The following is a 23,345-nucleotide window of genomic DNA, read 5'->3' as shown; positions in this document are numbered from 1 at the left end:
TGACAGCGCCCGGCCCGCCCCGCCGCAACCGGCGGGCGGCTGCGCCAACCGGGAGGCGCCAGGGCGCCGCGCTGCCCCAATGGCGGCGGGCGCGGCCCGAAAGGCCCGGCAGCGGGCGGGCTGGGGGCGGCCCCGGGGCCGGAGCGGAGGCGGGCGGGTCCCCGGCAGGGCTCGGGAGCTCCGCTCGGCGGCGAGTGCGTGCTTGGCTGCGGCGGCAGCCCCGGGCGGGGGGGGCTGAGTGACGTGTCCAGGGAGCGGGGCAGCCGCCGGAGCCCCAGCGGAGCCGACCGGGCCGAGCGGCGGGCTCGGAGCTCCTGGCCGCGGTGGAGGAGGTGAGTGTGCCCTCCGCGGCTGGGGGGCCGCGGGCGGCTGCAGCCGGCGGGGTTAGTCACGGAAAGTTTCGTGCCTCGAGGCTGGGCTCGGTGTTTGGTGTGCAGACACCGCTCCTCGTCCGGAGCTGCCGTACCCCGCGTCCCGCCGCCGAGCCCGGGGCGCCGGGGCTGCCTCGCTGGGGCTGCGCGGAGCCCCCGGGCGGCGGCGACGAATCTCTGGCCGCCTCGGTGGGGGAGACGAAAACCTGAGGTTTTTTTAGATGCATTGTTAGAAAGGTTTTGCCAGTGTGACGCGGCTTCCCGGGTTACTGAAGTGCGGGTGTAAGCGATTGTTAATAAAGGTATTTACTCCTTTTCCAGACTTGCAGCTCTTGATCTTTGTTGCAAAGTTTCTTCCCCAAGGATTTTGCTGGGGTCTTCACTGGGGTGTGCACCTCTTGGTGTTCTTCAGCATGGGGAGCTGGCCGGCCCCAGCTTCCCCCTCCTTTGGACCAGGGACGGACAAGGCTATAGAAAATGCAAACTCACAGAGAGACTTAAGTTTCTTTCCTTTTGCCTTCTTAAAAACCGTGTTCAACACCAGCTTTGTAGTTGACATCTGCAATTAAATTTGCTTTCTTAAACCAGAGGAGAAAATACTTTGGCACGATAACAGCTATCCATTTCTGTGTTTCATTTTTTTTAATTTGTTTGGGTTTTTTTAACAAATTGTCTTTGGTTTCTTTGTAATTAGCACTTCAACTATTGGAAGAGTTACATAGTTGTCTGTGGTGATCCCAGACCATGTAGTTACTTTTGAAGGATGCCCTGTTCTTACAGGCTAAGGCAAGAACAGCTTTCAAAGATTGGCCAGTCATTCATTCACCTGGCAGAGTGAGTGTGCTTTGTCCGTGGGCAGTGCCAGGTGCTCAGGAAGACAGCTGGTCATAATTTGCCCATAGCAAAGGCTCATTTAAAGGCCCTTAGGTGGTGCTTGTATTTTTGACCCAAAAGATTTTATCCATCCTAAAATCTTTTCTCTTTCATTGAAGTATTGGATTTTTTTTTTTTCCTCCCCCCAGAGCTACTAAGGACACGGCTTTTATTTTGTACTACCAGGTTTGAATGTTTTAAGAGTATCTTCTTTTTTTTCAGTTGTGCAATTTAACTGTTACCATAAAAAGGTATACTTTTTTTTTTTTTTTTTGCATGAGTCAGGAAATAAGAAATATTGACTGTTTAAAAACTGTCTCATGACAAATAAATACAGTGAGGAAATGCCAGTGTATGTATTATTTTTGTAATGAAAGTTAATGTTTTCCCAAAGCCTTTACTCTGCTTCATGAACCCTGGTGAGCAATCTGTTCTGCAGTGGAAAGGAAGTATCACATTTTAAAAATTTTCTGTTGGTGCTCAGGAGACGCAGATTTACTGCCTGAACATGGGCACGTTGGGCACCTACAAGTACAAGCCCATTATTCGGGCAGCAGTTCTGGCTGTTCAGCTGTTTTCTTCAATGGGCCCTTCATTCTTTTCACTTGGGTGATCTGTTTCATCTTGATAATCTGCCTGGCTTGCTTTGTGTAATCTATTTTGTCTTCCCCAACCCCCCCCCGCCCCCTACCCTTGGGCTCAGTAGTAAAGTAGACTTTACAGACTTTTGTAATATAGTCTGTGGAATTCATAACTTTTCTGTGGCATTGTACATAAGACATGACCTACTATGTGAGTGGCAATGCATGTCTTGTCATGGGACGGGCACTGGATGTCCATTGCATGGGGCTTTTGTGGCCGATACCCGCAGGTGGATGTGGTGGGGGAAAGGACCATGGAAGGAGATAGATGCTTGAGGAACGTGCTGTGAACTCCAGCTGAGTGTCAGGACCTGGCAGAATCTTCTGGATTTGGGCTTTGGGAGTCCATACACCACAGGACGTGGAAAGAAGCCACAGTGCTGTGTGATTTGTGTGCGCAGGCTGGCATCACAGCTCTGGGACGTTGAGACCAAATGTGCAAGTCTTGTGCTGTTGACTTGGACATGTTGGTGGTGAGCACAGCAAAGCAGTGAAGAAGCAGTTGCTTCGCTCTGTGCCCAGGCACAGAACCCTCTTCTGACCAGGAGCTGTGGTTGCTATCAGCAGATAGGAGATGGTTTCGCTCATCAGTAGACTGCGATAGTCTTTCTTGGAGTAGAATACTGTGAAACAGGCTTTAATGTTTATTGAAATTAACTTTAAAAATCCACAGTATTAAATAAATTGTATTTAGATTCTTATTTGATTGCAATTGAAATCATACCATTGTTTGGTTGGAAAAGACCCTCAAGATCATAGAATCCAACTGTTAACCTAACACTGTCACTAAACGATGTCCCTAAGAGCCTCATCTACACATCTTTTAAAGCCCTCCAGGGATGCGGACTCAACCACTTCCCTGGGCAGCCTGTTCCAATGCCTGACAACCCTTTCTGTGAAGACATTTTTCCTAATATCTCACCTAAACCTCCCCTGCTACAACTTGAGGCCATTTCCTCTTGTCCTATCACTTGCTACTTGGGAGAAGAGACCAACACCCTCCATGTTACAACCTCCTTTCAGGTAGTTGTAGAGAGCTATAAGGTCTCCCCTCAGCCTCCTCCAAGCTAAACCTCAACCGTTCCCCATAAGATACTAATTGAGGATCTAGGTACCTCAGAATCTTGTGTTTTGTTTTTTCTAGACCCTTTACCAGGTTGAAATACTAAATCTAAGCACTTAGTTTAGTTATATGCAAAATATAAGAGGTTCTGCTTATCCTAAACCAGGTAGCTGTACAGCATGTCTTTAAAATTTCCAGAATCCAAACTTTGAAAGGTACGGTCTCTAGTTTTGAGTAGGCTGAATTTTTAATATTGTACATCATGGCTTTTAAAAAATGTTTTTGATGCTTTTTAGTATCTTTCAGTCCATTTAAGTTACTCTTTTTAACAGTCTTTTCTTTGTTTGTTTTCTTGGTTACCAGTTTATATGTATAAAAACTTGTGTTGATTTTTTTTAAATTATTTTTTCCTTTCTGTGAGGACACTACTGCTGACTGCTCAGGGAGGGGTGGGGGTGGGAATTTCTTTTGCAGTTGAGGATATTTAGTCTCGGGATTAATACATTTGATATGAAGAAATCTCAACACCAAGGGAGTTCTTCAGTTAATTCTGAACGGTTTAGGAGTCCTTGCATAGTTTATAAATGTCTGAAGGAAGACAACAAACTTGTCTAAAACCCGAAGGGCTATTGTCAAACTTCATAACTGTTAATGGAATTTAATGCAGCTGGGAATGGTGCATTACTCATTTGTAAACCAGGAAGTCTATTAGCTGCTTCTATATAAAGTATAAATTATTTTTAGAATCTGTTGGAGAAAATTTATAAACTTTGGTTTATTTATGAAGAAACCAGGAAGCAAATTCTGCAATCCAAGAGGAGGAGGAGGAATTGTTGTGATTCAGACTTTCAGGTTAAAATGTATATATTGTGCAGAGCTGCAGTCAGTTTATCCATTTATCTATAATACTACACTGCTCTTGATTTTTGTATGTGATGGAGAAATGCACAGTGTGTAGTAGTTACTTTCTTCATGTTTACGTATGTGGGATGGTAATTTTCCTTCTGCCTTTGTGAAGTGACTTTCTGGTTTTTGCCTTTTTTAAAATTATGTCTTTCCATTTTACAGTTTTAGTTTAGAACTGTAGAAGGAATCTCATGGGGAATTGTCTTATGGCCTCTAAATTTAAAGGCATTTTTGGAACTGTCTTTTCATAAATTCATTCTTCTGGTGGCTTTTTGAGCCACAAGTGCACTTCCGTACTGTCTTTGGATGCTTCTTGTGGAATATTTATTGCAGTGGTTGTCCCTTAGACAAGCTTCATTTGGAATTACAGTGTTAGATTAAATGCTGTGAATGCAATTGTTGAGTACATCTTACTTTTTGAACATTTTGTATGTACTAATGGGGCAATAAACGAGGCTTTAATGATAGTGGTATGAAATAGTCTTTCATTTTGTAAATGTTCTACAACATGTGAGGGAGGCTTTTTTCATATCTGAGACCTTTTTGTAAAATCAGCATTCAGTATAGATATTTTTTTTCCACTCCTGTTCCTATTAATACAAAGTCTTTCTTGTTATTACAGCTGTTAGTGGAAAATTATTAGTAGTAAATCCATTTCTGAATCTAGAAATAGTTTAAAGAGTAGAAAAGCTGCAAGCCTCAATGCTTGGAAATTATCAGGGGTTCATAAACTGAAGCCTGAGAATTAGGGAGACTACAGGCATGTTATGAGGAGGACGTGCTCTTTGTAATAAGGAAAGGTTGTACATGAGCAAGATAAATCAAAATTCTCATTATGGATCTATACATGTCTTAATACTCTCTGTTTTCACATCTCTTTCAGTAATGTCACTGTGTGCCTGTGTTGTTTGCAGAGAGCAGAATCTTGGGATTCGAGGTCTGTCACATACCCTTGGACAAAAACTGCAGCATTATTAGCATCTTCTGAGATTTAAATGACTCGGACATTTTCTTACAGTAAAGAATCTTGGGTTTTACTCACACCAAAATACTTCAGATTACTTTGAAACCGGGGACCTTTAAAGGTACAACTTGTTTTTAAGGGAGTGATGACAAGTAATGCTAAACAAGGTTTGAAAAATATGTTTTCAAACTTGTGTTTCTAGATAAAAAACTTGATTCAGATTTCATTCCCAATTGCCTGAATCAGCAAGACTGTGGGAAGTGATGCATAACTGCACAACATTGATTCATGTTCTACATGTTTGCTGCTCAGTCAGGAAGCCTGAAGCTTAATGTCAAATGCGTGGGTGAAGCAGTTAACCAGAGCAAAATAAATTGTTCTACTTACGTGGTGCTGAATAGGGGCATTATCTTGGGAAAATCTGTTTCAGTGACTTACTGTACTGTACAATACTTGTTACTTGGGACTGAACCGTGAATACAAACTATTAGGATCCAAGCTCAAGGTCAAACATTCACTCTTATTTCTGTTCTGTAATCTCTTTTCTCAAAATGCTTTCAAAAAGATTGCAGAAATCTTAGGAATATTTTTTTTCCTTAGAGGTACAGAATATACATTTCAGAAATTTCAAGAAAGGGGATAAACATTATTTCCTCATCTATAAAGCAGGATCATAAGTTATTGGGAAGTAGATTGCAATATTTAGATTGCCTGCTAGGACCACAGTGAGTCTTGAGTTTATGGCACTTGACTTTATATTTTTCACCATTTTAAAGCATTCAGTGTCTCAGGGTACTTTTAGAATTTTATATGTAATATTTAAGGTTATTATAAACCATTAACTGGCTAATGTGAGTCTTAAAAACTTCACTTTAAACCTGTAGAGAGTGAAAAAGAAAGAGGTCTTCTCGATAATTTCCAAACCAGGGAAAGAATGAAAACCACTGATGTTAGTACTAAATGCAGAACTTAAGCTTCCATGGAAAACTGCCTTCCTTTCCCCTTTTTTTTTAAGATGAGGGCTGTTTTGTGCAGGTGCTATTGCTATTTTACTTTCTTTCTTTAATTGATGATTTAATGGCTGCATTATCTGATTTATTCGAAATTTTGGTGTTGCAAAAAGACAATAAATGAAAATTGTGTTATTTTTCTAGAGCGTGCATTATGACTCTAATTTATGATTAGAAACGTATTTCTATATTTTACTCCAAATAGTTATTTTAGAGACACAGGAATAAGAGTCTGTATTTATGTTCTTTATAACTTTATTCATCAGCTGAACTGTTGTATTGATCAGATGTAACAGGTTGTCCTTGATGAGAAACAGTGTGGTTACTTTTCCAAGGACAGTGGTACCCAGGGGGCTGGAAATGTTTAGGAAAAGTGTCTCTGTCAGGACTGGGTTTGCAAAACATGGTAGGAATTGGATCTTCCAGTGTCTCATGGGTGTCATTGAAAAGAGCTTCTGATGGAAGTTTTTGTCAGTTGTCATCAGTATCTTGAAAGACAACCCGTGCCTTGTAAAACTAGTACTCATGGATTTAATGCAAGTTTGACCAGGACTTTCTGCTTTTGCAGTTGATGTATGGATGAAGTACAATTGGAGGGAAAAAAAAAATGCTTTATTTGCTGTATCGATTAAAAAACATTCCCCTCCCCACTTTTTTGTTTTGTTTTGTGGTGGGTTTGTTTGTTGTTTGTTTTTTTTTTTTTCTTTTTATTTTGTTTTGTTTGTTTTTGTTTTTTGAGCTTGATTTGTTGGGGAATCACAATAGCTTTCGGGAGAGGGCATTTTCCCTGTGACAAAAATACTGCATTCTGTATGTGAGGCTCATTGGAATTACTAGAGTTTTGGTGCATTTTTTAAATAAAAAAATTATAAAGTCTTTGCATAACAATTCTAGTTAAATGTGTATTTGTAACTAAACCATACACAGGTTTATGTCAACACTGAAGTGTTATGCAGCATGGGAGGATCTTAATGACTTAAACCCAGGAATCATGCTGAAGATGTTTCTAGTTATGGTAATAGTTTTTCTCCAATATTGAAATGGAATAATTTGGATTCAGTTTAAAAAAGGAAATTTCAGAAATAAGATTACTTTTCCATCTGAAGTTACTTGACTGCACAATCAGTTTTAAAGCAAATTAAGAAAAATGCTCTTAACAGTCATAAATTTTTATTTTGCTTGTGTGACATGGAAGATCATGGTCTTGAACCAGCAACACAGTCCTGACTAAAAGTGTGTGATGCCAGCATTCGCTTTTAATTCTTCGGATGCTTGCAATTTGTGTGGTATGCTCGACCTCTAGGATGGCCTCCAAAACTCAGGGTCATACCCTCTTCTTCTTTTGGGTATTCAAAGAATTGCCAGCATGAAAGGCAGGAGCAAAGGCTTATTCACTGCAGGGCAGGTGTCCTACGTGCATGTTTGGGAACCTGTTCCCTTCTTTGGTTTCAGTAACTGTTTACCCATCCTTCCTCTCATTCTTTAAATATTTGTAGACCTTGTCTTTTCCATCTGTAAATTAAGTATTGTGCTATTTAGCTTAATAAAATAATATGTTCCTGTTGGGTTCAGCAAAGTCTTTTGCAGAATGTTGTTATGATCTGGGTGAGTGAAAAACTGAGCTTGTTCAGCCTGGAGAAGAGATGCTTCATGGGGGCCTAACAGCAGTCTATCAAAAAGGTGGCAGGACAACAGGAGATAGTAATAAACTGTAGTAAAGGTGGTTCTAACTAGTTCTGAGGGCAATATTTTTCTCTGGGAAGACAACCAAGCAGGAGAACAGGTTGCCTGGCAAGGTTGTGCAGTCACTGGCTCTGGAGGTTTTCAGGATCCTGGTGGACAAAGCAGCCTGCTCTCACCGGATACCTGACATGGCTTTGAGCAGCAAGCTGGCCTACATGGCCCCCTAAGGTATGACCAAGTCTATGAATCGGTGGTGCTGTATTTTGGTTTGCAATAATAATCTGCCTTTAGAGGGTAAGAATATAAATATTAAAAAATCCATAGTACTTTCTGTTTCTGTTGTGGATAGGAGCCCTCAGACAAATCTGCAGATGCAGTCTTTGCTTTCTTCCTCTTTTCCCCTCCTTCAGATGATGTACTGGGCAGGAATCTGTTCTAGATGAAGATATGTTTTAAATAATACCCTTTAAAAAATAGGATCAGGATACCCATCTCCAGCCATATTCTCAGGGTGTCCCTGCAGATTGCTGCTTCTTCAGGACTTGGTGCCACATTGTTCTCTAGTTTTTAGCAGGATGCTGCTTGGTGAGAGAAAGGGTGTCAGAAAAAGAAGCAAAGCAGCTTTCAGGGAAGTGGTTTCTGGATGCAGTCGGAAAAATGTGCATCTCTGCAGATCCGACCTTGTCTGTGTTGCAGCTGGTAATAGGATTTCCACTGACTGTAACTGAGCCAGGAACTAGGCTTCATATTTATTTTTCACTTGAGCCTCTGCATTTCCTTGTTATTCTATTGCTTTTGATTTAGGTAATTTTCTTTGTTAAATTTAAGAATAAAATTAGCACAATATAGAACTGTTAACTATTAATAAAACCAAATACACAGTAAATGAAATAATGATCTAGTCTTGATACAACCTCCTTCTATGGCCTGCAGCATGTGATAAGCTGTTGTAATAAAAATGCCTGCTTCATTTACACTCACTGTAATAATAAAAAACCATCTTTTTTTTTTAAAAAACAAAAAGTCTGCAGTCTGTGTCTCTCAGGAATAGTCTTGTATGGAGAAAAACTTTTGCTATCATTTTTAAATTTTTTTTTCTGTGTAACAGAGCCATCTTGAGGTATTGAATAAAATTTAACCTTCTTTCTTTTGCATTCTTTTATTTTTCCTTGCTTCTATGCATTCCCAAAAGAGTATCTCTCAAATTTCAGCAGGCTTTACTTCCCAGCAGTTGTATATTTATAGGTGGAAGAAGACTCAGTTTGGTATTACACAGCGGTAATCAATTAAGTGATGTGGACACGAGAGGATTTTAGACATTTGTGGGCTTCTTCTTCACAGGGCTTTTTCATGTGTGGATTCTTTTGTGTTTTTTTTTTTTTTTGTGTGTGTGTGGTGTTTTTTTGTTGTTGTTTTGTTGTTTGTTTGTTTTAATTTAATACTTACACTTTCTGACAGAAGTTTCATTGCAGTTTGCCTGCTCGAAGCTTTCTCCATGAGTCACAGTTCCTTGGAAATCAATCTGCTTGTTTCATCTTCTCTGTTTTCTATTAAAAAATGCTCACTGGCTCATTCTTTCTGCACCATTAAGAATGAAGAATCCTGATGTCGCTGCAGTTGTAGTGCACTCCTTAAAGAGAAGGTATGTGGCCTTTACAGTTCTCAGGGTAGTAGAGCTGGAAAGCCTGGCAGCGTGTGGTCTTGCGAGCTCAGTGGATGGGTATGGTGCCACCAGGTACAGATTCTGTGCCACCTTGTAGCTTTGGCGGAGTTTGCATTGGTCCTGTTTCTGTTGCCTTCTGACTATTGTGTAAGTAATTATTTTCAGAAAATAGTTTTGATGAAGTGGAAATGCAGATGTTGATCGGTATTTGTATCTGGGTAGCTGAGAACTTGTCTGTTGTTTGTCCCGCAATTAGAGGAAACAATCAAATGAAATCTGATGCGCAGCCGTAGCTGAGAGACCACCTAGTCCTGGAGGCAGGAGGAGTTACCAGAGGTAATGAGAGGGGAAACTGAGTCACAGAGATGAACACTGACTTTCTTCTGTAGTCTTTGGACCGGTATAAAGATGCCTTTGTTTTCTTTGATGAGACTGCCATGTGCCATGGAATCAGAATTTCGGTCTCGCACATGCCAGGCTACAAGGTGTTAGTGCTCTGAGACTGTAAGGTCTGCTGTGGAACCCGGCAGACTCCCACCTCCTTCCATACCAGCTTTCATGGTTGAAGGTGAGCACTCTTGGTGGAAAAATTGGAACAATAGACTAGAATAGACTATTTCAGTTGGAAGGGGGCTACAATGATCATCTGGTCCAACTGCCTGACCAATTCAAGGTTGACCAGAAGTTAAAGCATGTTGTTAAGGACATTTTCCAAATGCCTCTTAAGCATTGACAGGCTTGAGGCATCAACCACCTCTCTAGGAAGCCTGTTGCACTGTTTGACCACCCTCTCAGTAAAGAAATGCTTCCTCATGTGCAGTCTGAACCTCCCCTGGTGCAGCTTTGAACCTTTCCCATGTGTCCTGTCACTGGATACCAGGGAGAAGAGCTCAGCACCTCCCGCTCTATGTCCCCTCCTCAGGAAGCCGCAGAGAGCAATGAAGTTGCCCCTCAGCCTCCTTTTCTCCAAACTAGACAAGCCCAAAGTCCTCAGCTGCTTCTCGCAGGACATTCCTTCCAGCCCTATGGGACTAAGTGTTGGGAGCCATCCTTGGGAATCGTTTCACTGTGGTCGATTCTGGTTTCTGGTGCAAGTGCCATTTGAGATCTGACCACTTCCACTGCATGGGACTTCTCTGCATGAGAAACATCACTCAGGAACATCTGATTTTCATATGGTATTTTAATTAAATTTTCTTTGTCTTAAACATTGATTTAAAATTTAAAAATAGTTACAAACTTGGTGAGGCCTAAATATACTGCTGTGTATCAAGGGATCTGTTTTTTTTTTTTTTTTTTCTTTCAAAATGCATACATTTAACATGGTTATTGCTGACTTTAATGGCAAGGTTATGAAGTTACTAGCTAAACTGCTGGAATAAACGCATGCTGCCCTGCTACAAATCAGGTATTTTTGACAGGAGTAGTCTCTTAGGCTCAGAATATTTTCTTTATGTGGATTTGCTCAGATAGATTGGTCCAATAACTAACCTGTTATAAGTGGACAATTAACCTGGGAACTTGCAAAGCTGGAAAGCTGTCTTTCCTCTTCCAGTCTGTAAATATGAATAAGAACTGCCTGTTCCTCCAAACAGTTTGGCAACAAAGGACCAGGATCAGGAAGCAGACAGGGAGGTGAGGGCCAGTCTTTTGACCACAATGGGTCATCTGCCTTTCATGAAAGTGTCTGGGTGTTCCTTGGTCTCTTTCCCAGCACCCACTGTATACTGGGTACACAGGGGAAATGTGAGGGGAGAGATGGAAAGGAGATGGTCTGTAGACCACTACAGTGGTTCACACTGCCCACTGCTACCTCTTTAACCCTCACCTGAAGGAAAGAAGGTGATGGTCACTGAGACAGGTGAATTCTTAGATAGCTGGAAGGCAATGGGAGATCTTGACTTCTGGTGTAGGTAACTTGAAGAGCTGCTTTCTGTGTTTCTGTGATTGCCGTGGAACCCAGGAGGGAGCAGTTTGAGTCATTACATTGTGTTTGAGGAATCGATTTTATAGGGCAGAAAAAAACCCAAACATACTTTGATAACCTTTGTGTCATGTCCAGTATGTCAGGGCAGTTGTTCAATTATTCATATTCATGATTTTACAATGTAATACATATGACTATAATAGCTCCTGTGTTTCACGTTTAATCTGTTATTTTTTTTTCCAAATGGAATTTTGTGTCGTAAAAACATACAGTTGTTCCGTTTCCTAAATAATTTGATGTTAAACAACCTATACTCAGTGGTCATGATGTGGCATCTGGAAGACAACTACAGTCCTCTGTTCCCTAAGGCAGGGAGGAAGAATCTAGAGCTGGGCTTTTTCCCAGTGGTGCAGAGCAGGAGGGTGAGAGGCGATGGCTGCTGCAAGTGTAGCTCCATCTGGGCACAAGGGAAAAACCCCTCCTGGTGTGGCTGTTTCAGCACAGGAGAGATGGTGAGACCTCCACCTTTGGTGGGTTTCAGAACTTGGGTGGAAAAGGCCAAGGGCAACCTGATCTAATTTTAAAGGCACCTGTCCTGAGTGTATGAGAGAACGTTCAGAGGCCTTCCAGCCTAATTTGAGCTGTGATTTCCACAGTTACTGTTTGCATGCACCTGTATAGCTGTGTGATGTGTAACTCTGTTAGCAGCAAGTTCAATGGGGAAGCCCCTTGAAATGCAAATACAAACTGTTGTATGCTCATGGCCAAATTAAATCATCTGGCTTAGTCTTGATTGAAACATCTTCAACTGGAATTAGTTCCCCTGCCTCTCAATAAAAGAGTGAAAAACTTATCTTTCAAATACCGTCCTGTTAGAGATCATGCCATGAATGTGCTGTCTACTACATAAAATGGCAATTATTTTATTTTTATGGAGAGTAATACTGGAGTGTACAATACACAAGCTCTCTTTGCTGCTCAAATGTTTTTCTCAGCATGTAAAAAGTAGATAAAAATCTGTGGAACTTCAAGATGAATTAATGCCGTGTATAAGTCAACCCCTAAGGCATTCTTAAGTGAGAAAATGTATCTTTCTTCTTGTGAATAATTGCACTGTTGAGATGGGAGCAAGCAGGTCAGTGGCTAGGACTCTAACAGTGGGTCTGTGTCCTTCTTCAACACAATTCTTGTGCAATTCGAAGCATGTCACTGTGAGCTACATCAAAACAGAAAACAAGCTGAAAACTTCCATCGCTCAGCTCTGCATGTTGTTAGTATTTGCTTGTGAAGAAGAAACTGATTTTTTAAATTGTAGTTGAGGTCAACTTCCATGGGTGTTTAAAAACTCACATAATTCGTTTAAATAAAATAAATATTCTGAAGGCCTTTTAGATACTTTCTGAAAGATGTATTTGGAGGAGGTGCCGAGACTGACTTTCAGAGGTTTGACAGTCATTGCTTGTTTCACCCTTGAAAACCTGTGTTCCAGCGATCATTCCGCTTTAAAAGAATAAAGAAAACTAGCTTTTTTCTTCAAACCATATTTTTCCCTCCTTTTTGTCTGACAATTTTGGTGTGGCAAAATGCATTCCAGACACTTGTAAACAGGAACACGCCTTTGAGCTCTGCAGATATAAATTGTAGTGAGAAGCTTTAGGAGGGACATTGTATAGTGAAAGCATGTAATGGAATGTTTTTTCTGTTGCAGACAGATGTTGTATATGTGCATGAATCCTTTCTGAGCCTTGGCTCTGAAGCTGCTTGGTGTTGTCTAGGACTTGATAAAGAATTACCAAAGCTTAAGAGGATTTAAAAGGGAATTTTGTATGCTTAAATAATGTAAGTTGTTATGAATTGTCTCATCATATGAAGATCTTATGCTATTAGAGTTGTTATCCTTCCTGGCGCCTCTGTCCTGATGATTTGCCCTAGCATACCTGATGTTAGGGAGATAAATTGTCTGGTACCTTGTGAAATTGGATCCTTTTTCGAGGCACTCTCTTCCATTTACTGCCACCTCTTCTGTAAGTGGCAACTGATTTGACCTCTGAACCGTGATTTTAGTTTATTTCTCCACTGTATCTTGAATTTCACTGTCTTCTTCAACTTGCTGTTTTCATACTTCAGCTTTATAGACTCTTCAAGGGCTTGAGCTGTTTTGTGTGCTGTTGCAAGCAGAAATGGTGGCTTCTTTAGATTAACATCTATGGGCTGCTCAGGAGGGACAGAAAATTTAGCATTGCCTCTTCCAGTCTTGTGTGGCTTTCGGAAACTTACTTTTGCTCCTCAGCCTTGTTCTAAAAATCTTTCTTTTTTTTTTTATAGACTGTCTCTTGAGTTAGAGTGAAAGTGGGGTTGGGGCAGAGTATGTGCGTTGTTCAACAGATGATACTGGAGTATCGCTATTAAATACTGTTCTGGGGGAGGAAGGAAAGAATGAGAGAAAGAGAGAGAGAGAAAGAAAGAACTTCTCTCATGGGGTTCTGAGCTTTGCTTTCTCCTAGGGTGTATTCTGGACCAAAGTATGGGAATGCTTTGTAGGTTTGTTCTTTTCCTTAGAACATGAGACTGATGGCATTTGAGAAAAGAGGAGGAAAGAGAAGGTGCTCAGGAGACTTGCTCACTGGTGCTTCACTCTTGGAAGAGGTGGAAGCAAAGGGGCTGATGTGGAGTTTTTAAGATTGACAGAGAAAATAAAAGAAAGGAAAAGAAGAAGCTGTTTATAGAGTATGTAGTTAAAACTTATGATTTCTGATTGCCAAATGGAGAAAAGCATCATCAAAACTGATGAGCTTCCTAGATTTTGAAACAGAATATACAGTCCAAAGAGGCATTGAAATAACATGTTTTAGTAATCTGCTTGTGATTGTCACAGTGGGAGCTGCAGAGTACTGAATAGTTTGAAAACCTGATCTTTCTTCAGCTGGCTTATTGAGCTCATTACAAGAATTGGCTCCAATACCGAGGGCTGTGTACATTTGGACTAGATGCGTTTTGAAGCAAGAAGCCAGGCACATTTCCTCTCTTCCATAATGGTATTAGCTAATGGGTATGAGCTTGGCCAAACTGAAAAGGAGTGTCTCAGTTTTTGGAAATTATACAAAACATGTTCCCTTCATTTTTGCAGGATTTTTCAGGCTGCTAAAGACGCGGTGGATACTCTAGGATGGACACAGAGGAATTCCCTCCCCCACCACCAGAAGGTAATTGAAATAGTTTGGGGTTTAAAGCCAATTTTGTTGTAACAATTTGATAATATTTCCAAAAATGTCTTTCCCAATATCACCTTAAGGCTTGGTCCCAGTTGTATCTTGCTGAAACATGAACTCCTGTTGTCTGCCTTGTCTTGTTCTTGGACCTTGTTTGCTGGTGCTGTGAGATGATGATGAGAAGAAACCTGGGGAGCAATTGTTCCTTACATTCCAAATCTGCAAATAGCTGTTTCCTAAGGCAATGTTGTGTGGACTGTATCATCACACCTTCATCATGCACTTTGGCAGCCTCAAGTGTTCATGCACAGGGTGCCCTCTAGAGAAAAAACAAGTGAAGCCTGTGGCATGGGCTGGATGTTTGGACCAGTGTCCCAAATGCCTGGACAGAATTGGATTCTGAATTGAGAGGACAGAGTGGTGTGAGTTGTTTTCTGTTAGGGCATGATCTGTGTCCACCAGGCATACTTAATCTGGGCGATGTCTGTTGAGGGCTGTAGCTGAAGGACCTTCTTCTGATGCTACAGTTGTCTAGCCAGCATGTGTTCCCATGGGGAGCAGAAGGGAAACGTGCACAGCTGAACCTCTGTGTGGTCTCAGCGCAGAGATTTATGGAAGAGTATTATATATGCTGGACTGTGGAGCTGGTCCTGTGAAGTTCACACTTGATGCCCATTGCCTGCTCTATACTGTTAGCTACATGACTGCTTCTATAGCCCAGGTTTCAGAGGGTGTAAAATAGGATGTAGAAAGATGCCATGTTATTGCCTTCAGCATTTATGTTTTCTGTAAAAGAATATGGCTGTTTTTTTTTCCTGTTTGATTTCCTGTAAATGCACCTTTGTACGGTACTTAGTATTATGTATTCTAAGTCCTAAAAGGATTTCGCTTTTGATAGTTGGATGCTTGGAGATTTCTTAGGAGTGGAATGATCTTCTTCTGATCGTCCCCAAGCACAAGTTTATGGAGATGTGTGTTATGGAGACCTGTGGTTGAACCAAGTATAGCTGTTCTTATTTTGGTAAAGTTGCTAGTATAGTTTGTATAGGTAATTGCTTTTCCATAAATTTTTTATCTGTCATTTATATAGGACATTATTACTCATAGACTTACAGTCTATCGTATACATCGATATATGCATATATTAATATATGTATGTTAATAATATGCATTCTTGCTTATAGGACATTTTATTTATTGTACACACGGAAGTTATACCTAAATGAAGCCATTTAAATATGAAAAAAGATTTATCTTAGTTTGGTTCAGCTGTAGCTGTTTAGTAATTTGGGAACTGCCATCGTAGATCAAATCTGCTTTCTCCTTAACTTAGACAGTGCCACAGATAGAGGTGTGTTACTAGATTCTGCCTAGGACACTGGGAATGGGAAAGAAGCAGAAAGTTGTGAAATCAGCTTTTAATGGGTTAGATTTCTGGCCGGTATTGTTGACAGTTTTATTTATGGCTTGAGGTATCACTGAGGCAATTGTTGGCAAAAATGCTTTTCCTGTCCTTGTTCTAATCCACGTGGTCAGGACTCTGAGTTTAGCTCTGTTTTGTTTAGTGACAGTTACTGTGAAACTGTCTCTATGGGATAATATATCTCCAAAGCAATGTAGTGCTGTGGAGGAAGGGTCCATCCCTAAGGAATCGATATTTCCACTTGAGCAGGGGCTGCTGATGTTCAAAGACAGTTAAAATTGTGGCAGCAGCTCCAGCTCTGTTCAGCATGTCAGTGTGTGGGATACTCTGACAAAAATTCAGGCTGATGTAGTTCAGTACAGTTCCAGAATTCAGGTTCTTTCTCTGCAAAGCTCTTTGACATGTAGAACTCTGTGTATCGTGTCCTTATTTTCAGACATGTCGCTCCTTAATAGGCTGGGATTAGACTTATTTAACATAAATTGAGATTCTGCTCTATCTGATCTTGCATCAATGGATGCTTTCCCTGTCATCTCAAAAAGCTTTGAAACTGTTGGAACTTGTATATTTTTTTTTTTTACTTTACCATTGCCGACTCTCTTAAAATAACATATTAATAAAAGGAATATCAGTGAAGATGGATGTTAATACTTACACTGATAGACACTTCAGTTCACTTTCTAGATAGTTCTCATGAGCCATTTTGCAGGTGGAAAAACAGTGAGGAATTTAGGGCCAAGTAGAACTATAAATACACATAATAGTTAAAGGAAGGAAACATAAAGGATTTTTTTTTTTTAATAATTGAGGGTTTTTTTTGGCATGCGTGTACACTGGCTGCACATGGTGTCTGCTCGGAAGGGAGGCGCAGGACCTGCCAGCTCTAACAAATATAGCTCTAGTGTTGAAAGTTGCATGGGTTCCTTTCCCTTTGCAGATGTGTATACCTCGCATTATAAATCTCAATTTTATTCTTGTCAAGTAGATTTTCTATGATTTTGACAAGTAACTTCCACAAATGTATTTGTATTGATCCTAACGTATACAAAGGGGAAAAGAAATGGTAAACCTTCATCTTTGTCATGGAGACGTGAAAATGTACATGAAAGCTAAGCAAATAAATTCATGTTAAATAATGTCTTTTCTTTAGCAATAACCATCTGAATCTCTACTTTGTTTAAGTTAAGGTACAGTTAGTACCTTAGTCAATAGTATGGCTTCTTCTCCCACTTCTTGATAAGGAAAAATGCATGTGATAGAATAATGGAAAATAACATAGTTTACCTTTATTTCTTTCATTTGTTATGCTTATGCAACATATCTGCTGATAGCTGTTTGGACATTCCTTTCATGCGTTGTTAATTAGGCAGTGACAAGTCTGTGCTAGTTAAATCCCTTACCTCAGAGCAAATTCAAGTACTGAGGAGCTTCAGAAAAATTAATGCTTGTATGCTCCCTCCTCCAGACTGCTTTAAAAAGAGATTCTTCTTCTAACCATGATTAAAAATTCCCTAGTATTTTTCTCTGTATAATTTGAATGAATGCAAGTTTTAGCAGCAAGGGAGCAGTTGGAGGGGCTAAGAGATGACAGTACTGGCTCATGTTCCCTTTTCTAGTGTGTCTGTGCATATGAATTTATGCACAAAGTAATGGTATTTAAGATTTCATATGTAAAAAGTTTCCATATGTATTTTGTGAAATAAAATAGATGATTTTTATTCTATCAACAAAATCCTTTTTCAAAATAGCGTATTTTATCATGGCTCTATGTTATAATAATGTTTTTAATTGGTTGCTGTAATGGAGTGTCCTTAACCAAACCCATTTAGAGAAGAGAGGGATATGCTGTGAGCTGCAGACTACGCAGCGAGGAATTAAAAAGCTGGTAATTCTGAGAATCAGGAATCACATCGTGCTTCTGTAGAGGAGTCGACTTTACTCTGACCAGCTAGGCCTGGAGACGGGATGTATAAGGCTGAGATTATGTTTACATGTGGTGGCCTGTGCTTGTGCTATTACTGGTTTATTACGAGGTGTGGTCTCTGCCTGTTTTTAATTTCTTTGCAACATCAGAAGATGTTTTTCAAGTAAAGTAGAAATCCTTTGCTCTAAGTGAGGACTTAAGAGGTATTTATCGGGGCCTGTTTCAGAAGGAAAACCAGCTCTGTTTGCTCAGCAAGATGAATACCTGATGAACAGCTTCTTGCTGTTCCCAGGGAAGCTGGGAAGTTGTTCTCTATGTGTCAAACAGGCTTCTGGTTTTGCATTTTCATCTCTGAATATGTTTCTTTCTCTCTCACTATTTCTGGTACGTGGCACTATACCTCATATGATTTCTCTGTGAAACCTGTAAGAAAATGTTCAGTGTATTTCCTCGTGCTGAGTATACTTGCCAACAAGTCATCCTAGTTGTCCTACACTGAGTTGCCTTTCACAACAGTTGAAAGGCCTAAAATAAGCTTTAAGCTCTGTTTTGTAATTAACTGAGTGTATCAAAATAGCTTAATATAAAGTGATGAGATTTTGAGTGTGGCTGCATTGCAGTACAGTTCTTGAGTTGTGAATAGATACTATATTTTGTTTCCTATTTATAGGAAATAAACATATGAGATATTAAAATTCTAAAGTGAAATACTGAAATTTCAGTGTCCACACAAGGACATTGTGAGAATGAATTTGATAGCATAGTCTTTGCATTACTGTCAAATATTCTCTTTGCTTTTAACTATTCTTCATCTGGGAAGCATGAGGTGCCCTTAAGGACCAAGTGTAGTGAAGAGCTGGATGTTCACTCACCTATCCCACTATTCCCAGTACTGTGGGTAAAGCTGGGTGAGAAACCTTGTTCTGCTGAACTTTGGGATCTAAGATGTTCTTCAATGGGATTTTTTTTTTTTTCATTTTTTAAACTGAAAACAGACTGAGGATATTTCCTATACACCAGTTACAAAACCATTGTATACACCTTTTTATACAAACGATTAGCTCTCTAGGGCAGTGAGCAGAATATTTCTTTGTTCCTCATATGGAGAGACATAGAGCAAGGAGGCCAAGGACTTAAATGTGGATATCCTGTATGTGATTGAGTGTTGTGATTATGTCTTTCCGTGGTTATTTTTTGTCGTTTGCCTGCCAGGGCTGGAACACTAAAATAGTTGTAGTTCCTCTGTCCCTGAGAAGGAAGTCTGGCTGCGGGTGAGAAAGAGTGAAGTAGGAACATCTATACTCCAACAGAAGTTCCCATTGGGATGACGTTACATAGTCTAACAAAAAAAAACTTAGAAAAAAAATGTTTATTAATCCTAGTAGGGAACTGCTGGACTGTTGCCGTGTTTTGCTGTAGAGATGACTGTTTCTCCACTAGAGGAACTGCATTTTATTCTGTGTGCTATATGTATTTCTTTCAGATTGCTTAGTTACCTTTTGTGCTGTTTAGTGAATGGTTTAGTAGTTTGTTTAGGTTTTAACTGTATTAACAAGCTGATTTTGTGACTGAGAGAAGCAGTCCAATTGGGGCTTTTATACTATTGACAAGGAAAACACCTGTACAATTTGGTTTATGGAAGTGAAAAACACTGGGGGGACGTAAGATTGTATTTCAGACTAAAGTAAAATAAAAAGACATTACTTACTATGATAGGCGGATTGAAAGAAGAACACTGCTTAAATTAAACTGCAGCTGTAAGGGGAGTTGGTCTTGTGCTGAACAGCATTGTTTGTTACATATCTATTTCCAGCGTACAGACAGTTACAAATGATGGTAAAGGGGAGCCAAGATTTCAGAAGAATGAGAACAGAATATGAATTGTAGTTATGAATGGTCCCTTGTTTTTGAAGCTGGCAGTAGCTTGCTGGTGTCTGACATCCCATCTGTAACAGAACAATTTATTTATTTCTGAAGATCACAATTCTCTCAGTAAATCAAGGAAAATGCATTGTTTAAGGTAAGGATCAATTATTTTGTGTGACAATTCAGACAAGCTGTGTAACAGAGAGTAACAAGAAAATTCCCAGTGCAAGAGTGCAGCTATGGTGTCACATGTCACTTCTAGTTATGTGGTTTTTACTTCTAGCCAAATGTATTTGAGCATGGGGAAAAACAAGAGATAGAAAGAAAATAAGTAGATTAATTGAAAACTTATTTCTGTTTTTAGCATCTACAAAGAAAACACAGTTTACATAGATGCAATGATACATTATTTTGTTTTGAAGTAATCCAGTAAAATGTTTTGAGATGTTTATAATGTGTTAAATGATAAAATGTGGTTCACTGTCATAGACTTCTGAGAGGCTGACTTAATCCTTTTGATTGTGTTTGGTGTTTTCTTTCTGAATAATAAGCTTATTTTTTCTATTCATTCAGCTGCTCTGTAAGGTGACTGTACTGCTGGACCTAACTTGCTGGCTGTGTGCAGGGACAAGGCCCAGACATGTTGATCGAATAGAGCAATTGATGATGAGATAAAGGGCTTCTGAGGGATGGCAGCAAAACTTTGCCTTTGGTCTGGGGTAACTGGTATTGTTTGCCTAAAAGACAAACAATTTGTAAAGGAATTTGTACTGATTTGAGGATATTCTTGCAATCAATATTTGTGTAAGTTAAATTCTGAAGTTTTAGTTTCAAACAGTAAGCCAACGTATAAGGAGAGGTGTTAATTTTTTTTTTTTTTTTTTTGCTTCTTTTGCCTTTTTAGTACTTACATCTAGCATTAACTAGATAAACGTTGCTGCAAAATAACTGAGGAAATTTTTGGTTTGGGTTTTTTTATTCCATTTCACTGATACCAGTAAATATTCACTAACCATGCCTAAAGCCTATGTAATGATTCTACTCTAGTGTTTACAGAGAGATTAACTTTTTAATACATTGTTATAATTCTTTTATCTTGTGCATGAGCATGAGTAAAAACTTGTTTGCCTTATGGTAAGTTAAATAAAGTGTCTGAATTATTGAATGAAACATTTATTAGGTGTTCCTTGCTTTTTCTGCAGAGAGGAACTAAAACTATGCCTAGCAATGTGAGGAAAACCTAACTTGATCAGCATTTTTTGGGGAAAAACTCTACAACCTCCTATGTAGATTTTCTTTTTTGTTTCTCATCGACCTAATCTTTCCAGGAAATGTGACCTTGTTGTAGTTTCATTAAAATGAATACAGAAGATGATTTAGTGTGTCATAGAAGGGTTGTTGCAGGAATACGTCTTGTCATTAAATAGTCTGTTGTGAACTCAGTAACTTTGGTTGGGTGAAAGCATGATAGTTCCTGAAAAATCTTGTGTTATGATGGTACAGGTTTCTCCGGGGCTGGAAGAAGAACGCGTGTGCTCCTGTGCCATGGGGATGCCCACGCTGATGGGCAGCTTCCCAGTCTCTGTATGTCCCAGCTCTGCGTGCCACAGGGAGAGACAGAGGGAAATCCAGGTGGTGACGTAAAATGTTGCCCTGCGAGCAGTGACTTGGTTTGGTGTAATGTGTCTGGAGGATCTTAGTGGTCTCCTGTATTGCAAAGGAAGGTGGAAGTAAAATTGACTTTGGCTGGGGTTGCTCCTTGCATGTCTGATGGTGACCTGCTCGTGTTTGCACACGGAGAACACTTGCCAGCCAAATTCTTAAAAAGACTCTTCATGTTTGAATAAATTCCTTCCCGATTTCCATGCGGACTAGCTGAAGCTCTGAATTGTTGTCCTGGGTTTTGATTGTGGGGTGACAATAAAACCGTGGCAGATGTATTGTTAGCCCCCTTTCCCCCCTTTTCACCCTTCAGCCCCTCCCCCTCCCCCCTTCAGGACAGGCGACTGGGAGGGAAAGAAGGACAGAGAGAAGAGAGTTGGAAAAATTAAAAATGTTTTACTAATGCTACTAATAAGAATAGAGAAAACAATACAAAATATACAAAACAAATCTTTAAAGTCTCAGCAACTGCAGAGCTAGCACCCAGAGTCCTGGACTGGACTCTGCAGCCAACTGGAGCTGGATTCAGTCTGTCACTGGGCCTCAGTTCACAGGGATGACTAGCAAGGTCCTCTCCTAATGTTAGCCATAAGCAAAAGGGACGAGATACTCGTGATCTCCCACTTTTATATGAAGTATTCACGTGAATGGGATTTTACACTCGGTCAGTTTCTTGGTCACCTGTTTCCTATTGCCCCTCTCACAAGAGGTGCACCCATGCTTATCAATAACTTTGCATTCCATTGTTATGTTTACCAAAACATGTGTCTGGTTGTCCAGGAAGATGCAGCTAATATGAAAGCTTTAGCTGACAGGCAAATTCACTAAAAGAGAAACTTGTTTTTTAACAAAACCAGGACAATCGTGAAGTCTGGTTACGGTGGTTGTCTTGGGCCAACATTGAGGCCAAGGCAGGGCTTCCTTTCTCCTCCATGGGTAATGAAAGGAGGTGATGAGAGGGACTCTGAAGCTGATGGGTTGCAAGGTCCCAAGGAAACACTATTGTTGCCCAGCTCAAACCAGTGTCCACTGAAGTGATAGAATTTCTGGTAGAAGCTGTGTTAAAAGGGTAAAACAGGATTACTGAGAGTTCAGTTGGTGAGTCTTGATGTAAGAATTACTGGTTTTGTGAGATTACGTGAATTCCTGAAGTATACTTTTTTTGAGCTTAACAGGACCTTAGGATGTGTTAGGGAGTAGACTTCCCTAACAGCATGTTAGGGCAAAGAAGAGCAAGGTGCATTAAAACAGTAACTAAACCAAAGCAAGGGAATGCTGTAAGACTAACTCCCACCTCACTCCCCCTTAGTTGCTGGGATAATTGATTTGTTAGACTTTGCATATGTTAAACTTCATTTACAAATCAGTCTTCATTTACAAATCCTGTGTAGTGCTCTGTAGACTGGGTGAAGGGTTAACAACAGAAATGAGTACGTGAGAAGCCAGCTGAAATCCAAAATATTTTCAGTATTGTCCAGGATTTACAGGATGTGGCGGTTCTGTTATGGTCTGTAACAATTTTTCTGTAGTAAAAGATGCTGTAAGTGGCTATAGAAGCTGATTTCTAGTTTGTTTCCTTGTTCAGAATACATTGAGGAGAAATGCAAATAGTTAAATCTAAGTTATTTTTAAGCATGTGAACAGGTTGCATGCAGTGTTCTGGCAGCCTTACAGGGTGTTATTGTTGGGAAAAAGGAACCTGTGGCAGTGTGTCCAAAAAGACCAATCGATCCCCAAAGCCACAAGCATCTTCTGAGCCCTGCCTGGGCTGTTACAACAGAGGGAGGCTCAGCACATGAACACCTCTGATCTTGTGGAAGGATGTTGCTAAATGTGATCCAAGACCTGGGGTGCTTCAGCTTTTACTTTGGTTGGGTTGCAGCTCTTTGCAGTATGATATACAGTTTATGTACCCAAACTGTATGTTTTATTCCTGTGGAAGTGGGATTTGGGGCTTCACCTGTCTTAGGCCCCCAGGGTCTCTATCTGCCCATTTCTGGTTCGCAGGACTCCCAGTTACTCTTAAAGTCCTTTCAGTCCAAGGTGTTATCAAATTATAAAGCAGTTTCATGTTGCTAATTGGAAATGAACTTACTGTATTAGAAAAGTGCGTATTCCTCAAACCGTTAAACAGTAATTGCTTCAATGTAAAAGTAATTA

At 40.2% G+C, this 23,345-nt stretch overlaps 1 protein-coding gene across 2 annotated transcripts in view; it reads left to right on the top strand.

Moving 5' to 3' along the window:
- Positions 1-211: 211 nt before the first annotated feature.
- ARHGEF10 (Rho guanine nucleotide exchange factor 10) overlaps positions 212-23,345 on the top strand; it is a 112,477-nt gene continuing 89,343 nt past the window's right edge. For both annotated transcript variants that reach the window (XM_082047753.1, XM_082047752.1), the window contains exons 1-2: positions 212-332; positions 14,229-14,304. In XM_082047753.1, the coding sequence (XP_081903879.1) occupies positions 14,268-14,304 (37 nt within the window). In that variant the 5' untranslated portion in view covers positions 212-332; positions 14,229-14,267. The remainder of the gene's footprint in view (positions 333-14,228; positions 14,305-23,345) is intronic.

The sequence above is a fragment of the Streptopelia decaocto genome (genome assembly GCF_964273445.1).
Source record: "Streptopelia decaocto genome assembly, chromosome: 3".
In the NCBI taxonomy this organism is placed as follows: domain Eukaryota; kingdom Metazoa; phylum Chordata; class Aves; order Columbiformes; family Columbidae; genus Streptopelia; species Streptopelia decaocto.
The sequence above is the reverse complement of the archived record's forward strand: the minus strand, read 5'-3'. Positions and strand labels throughout refer to the sequence as shown.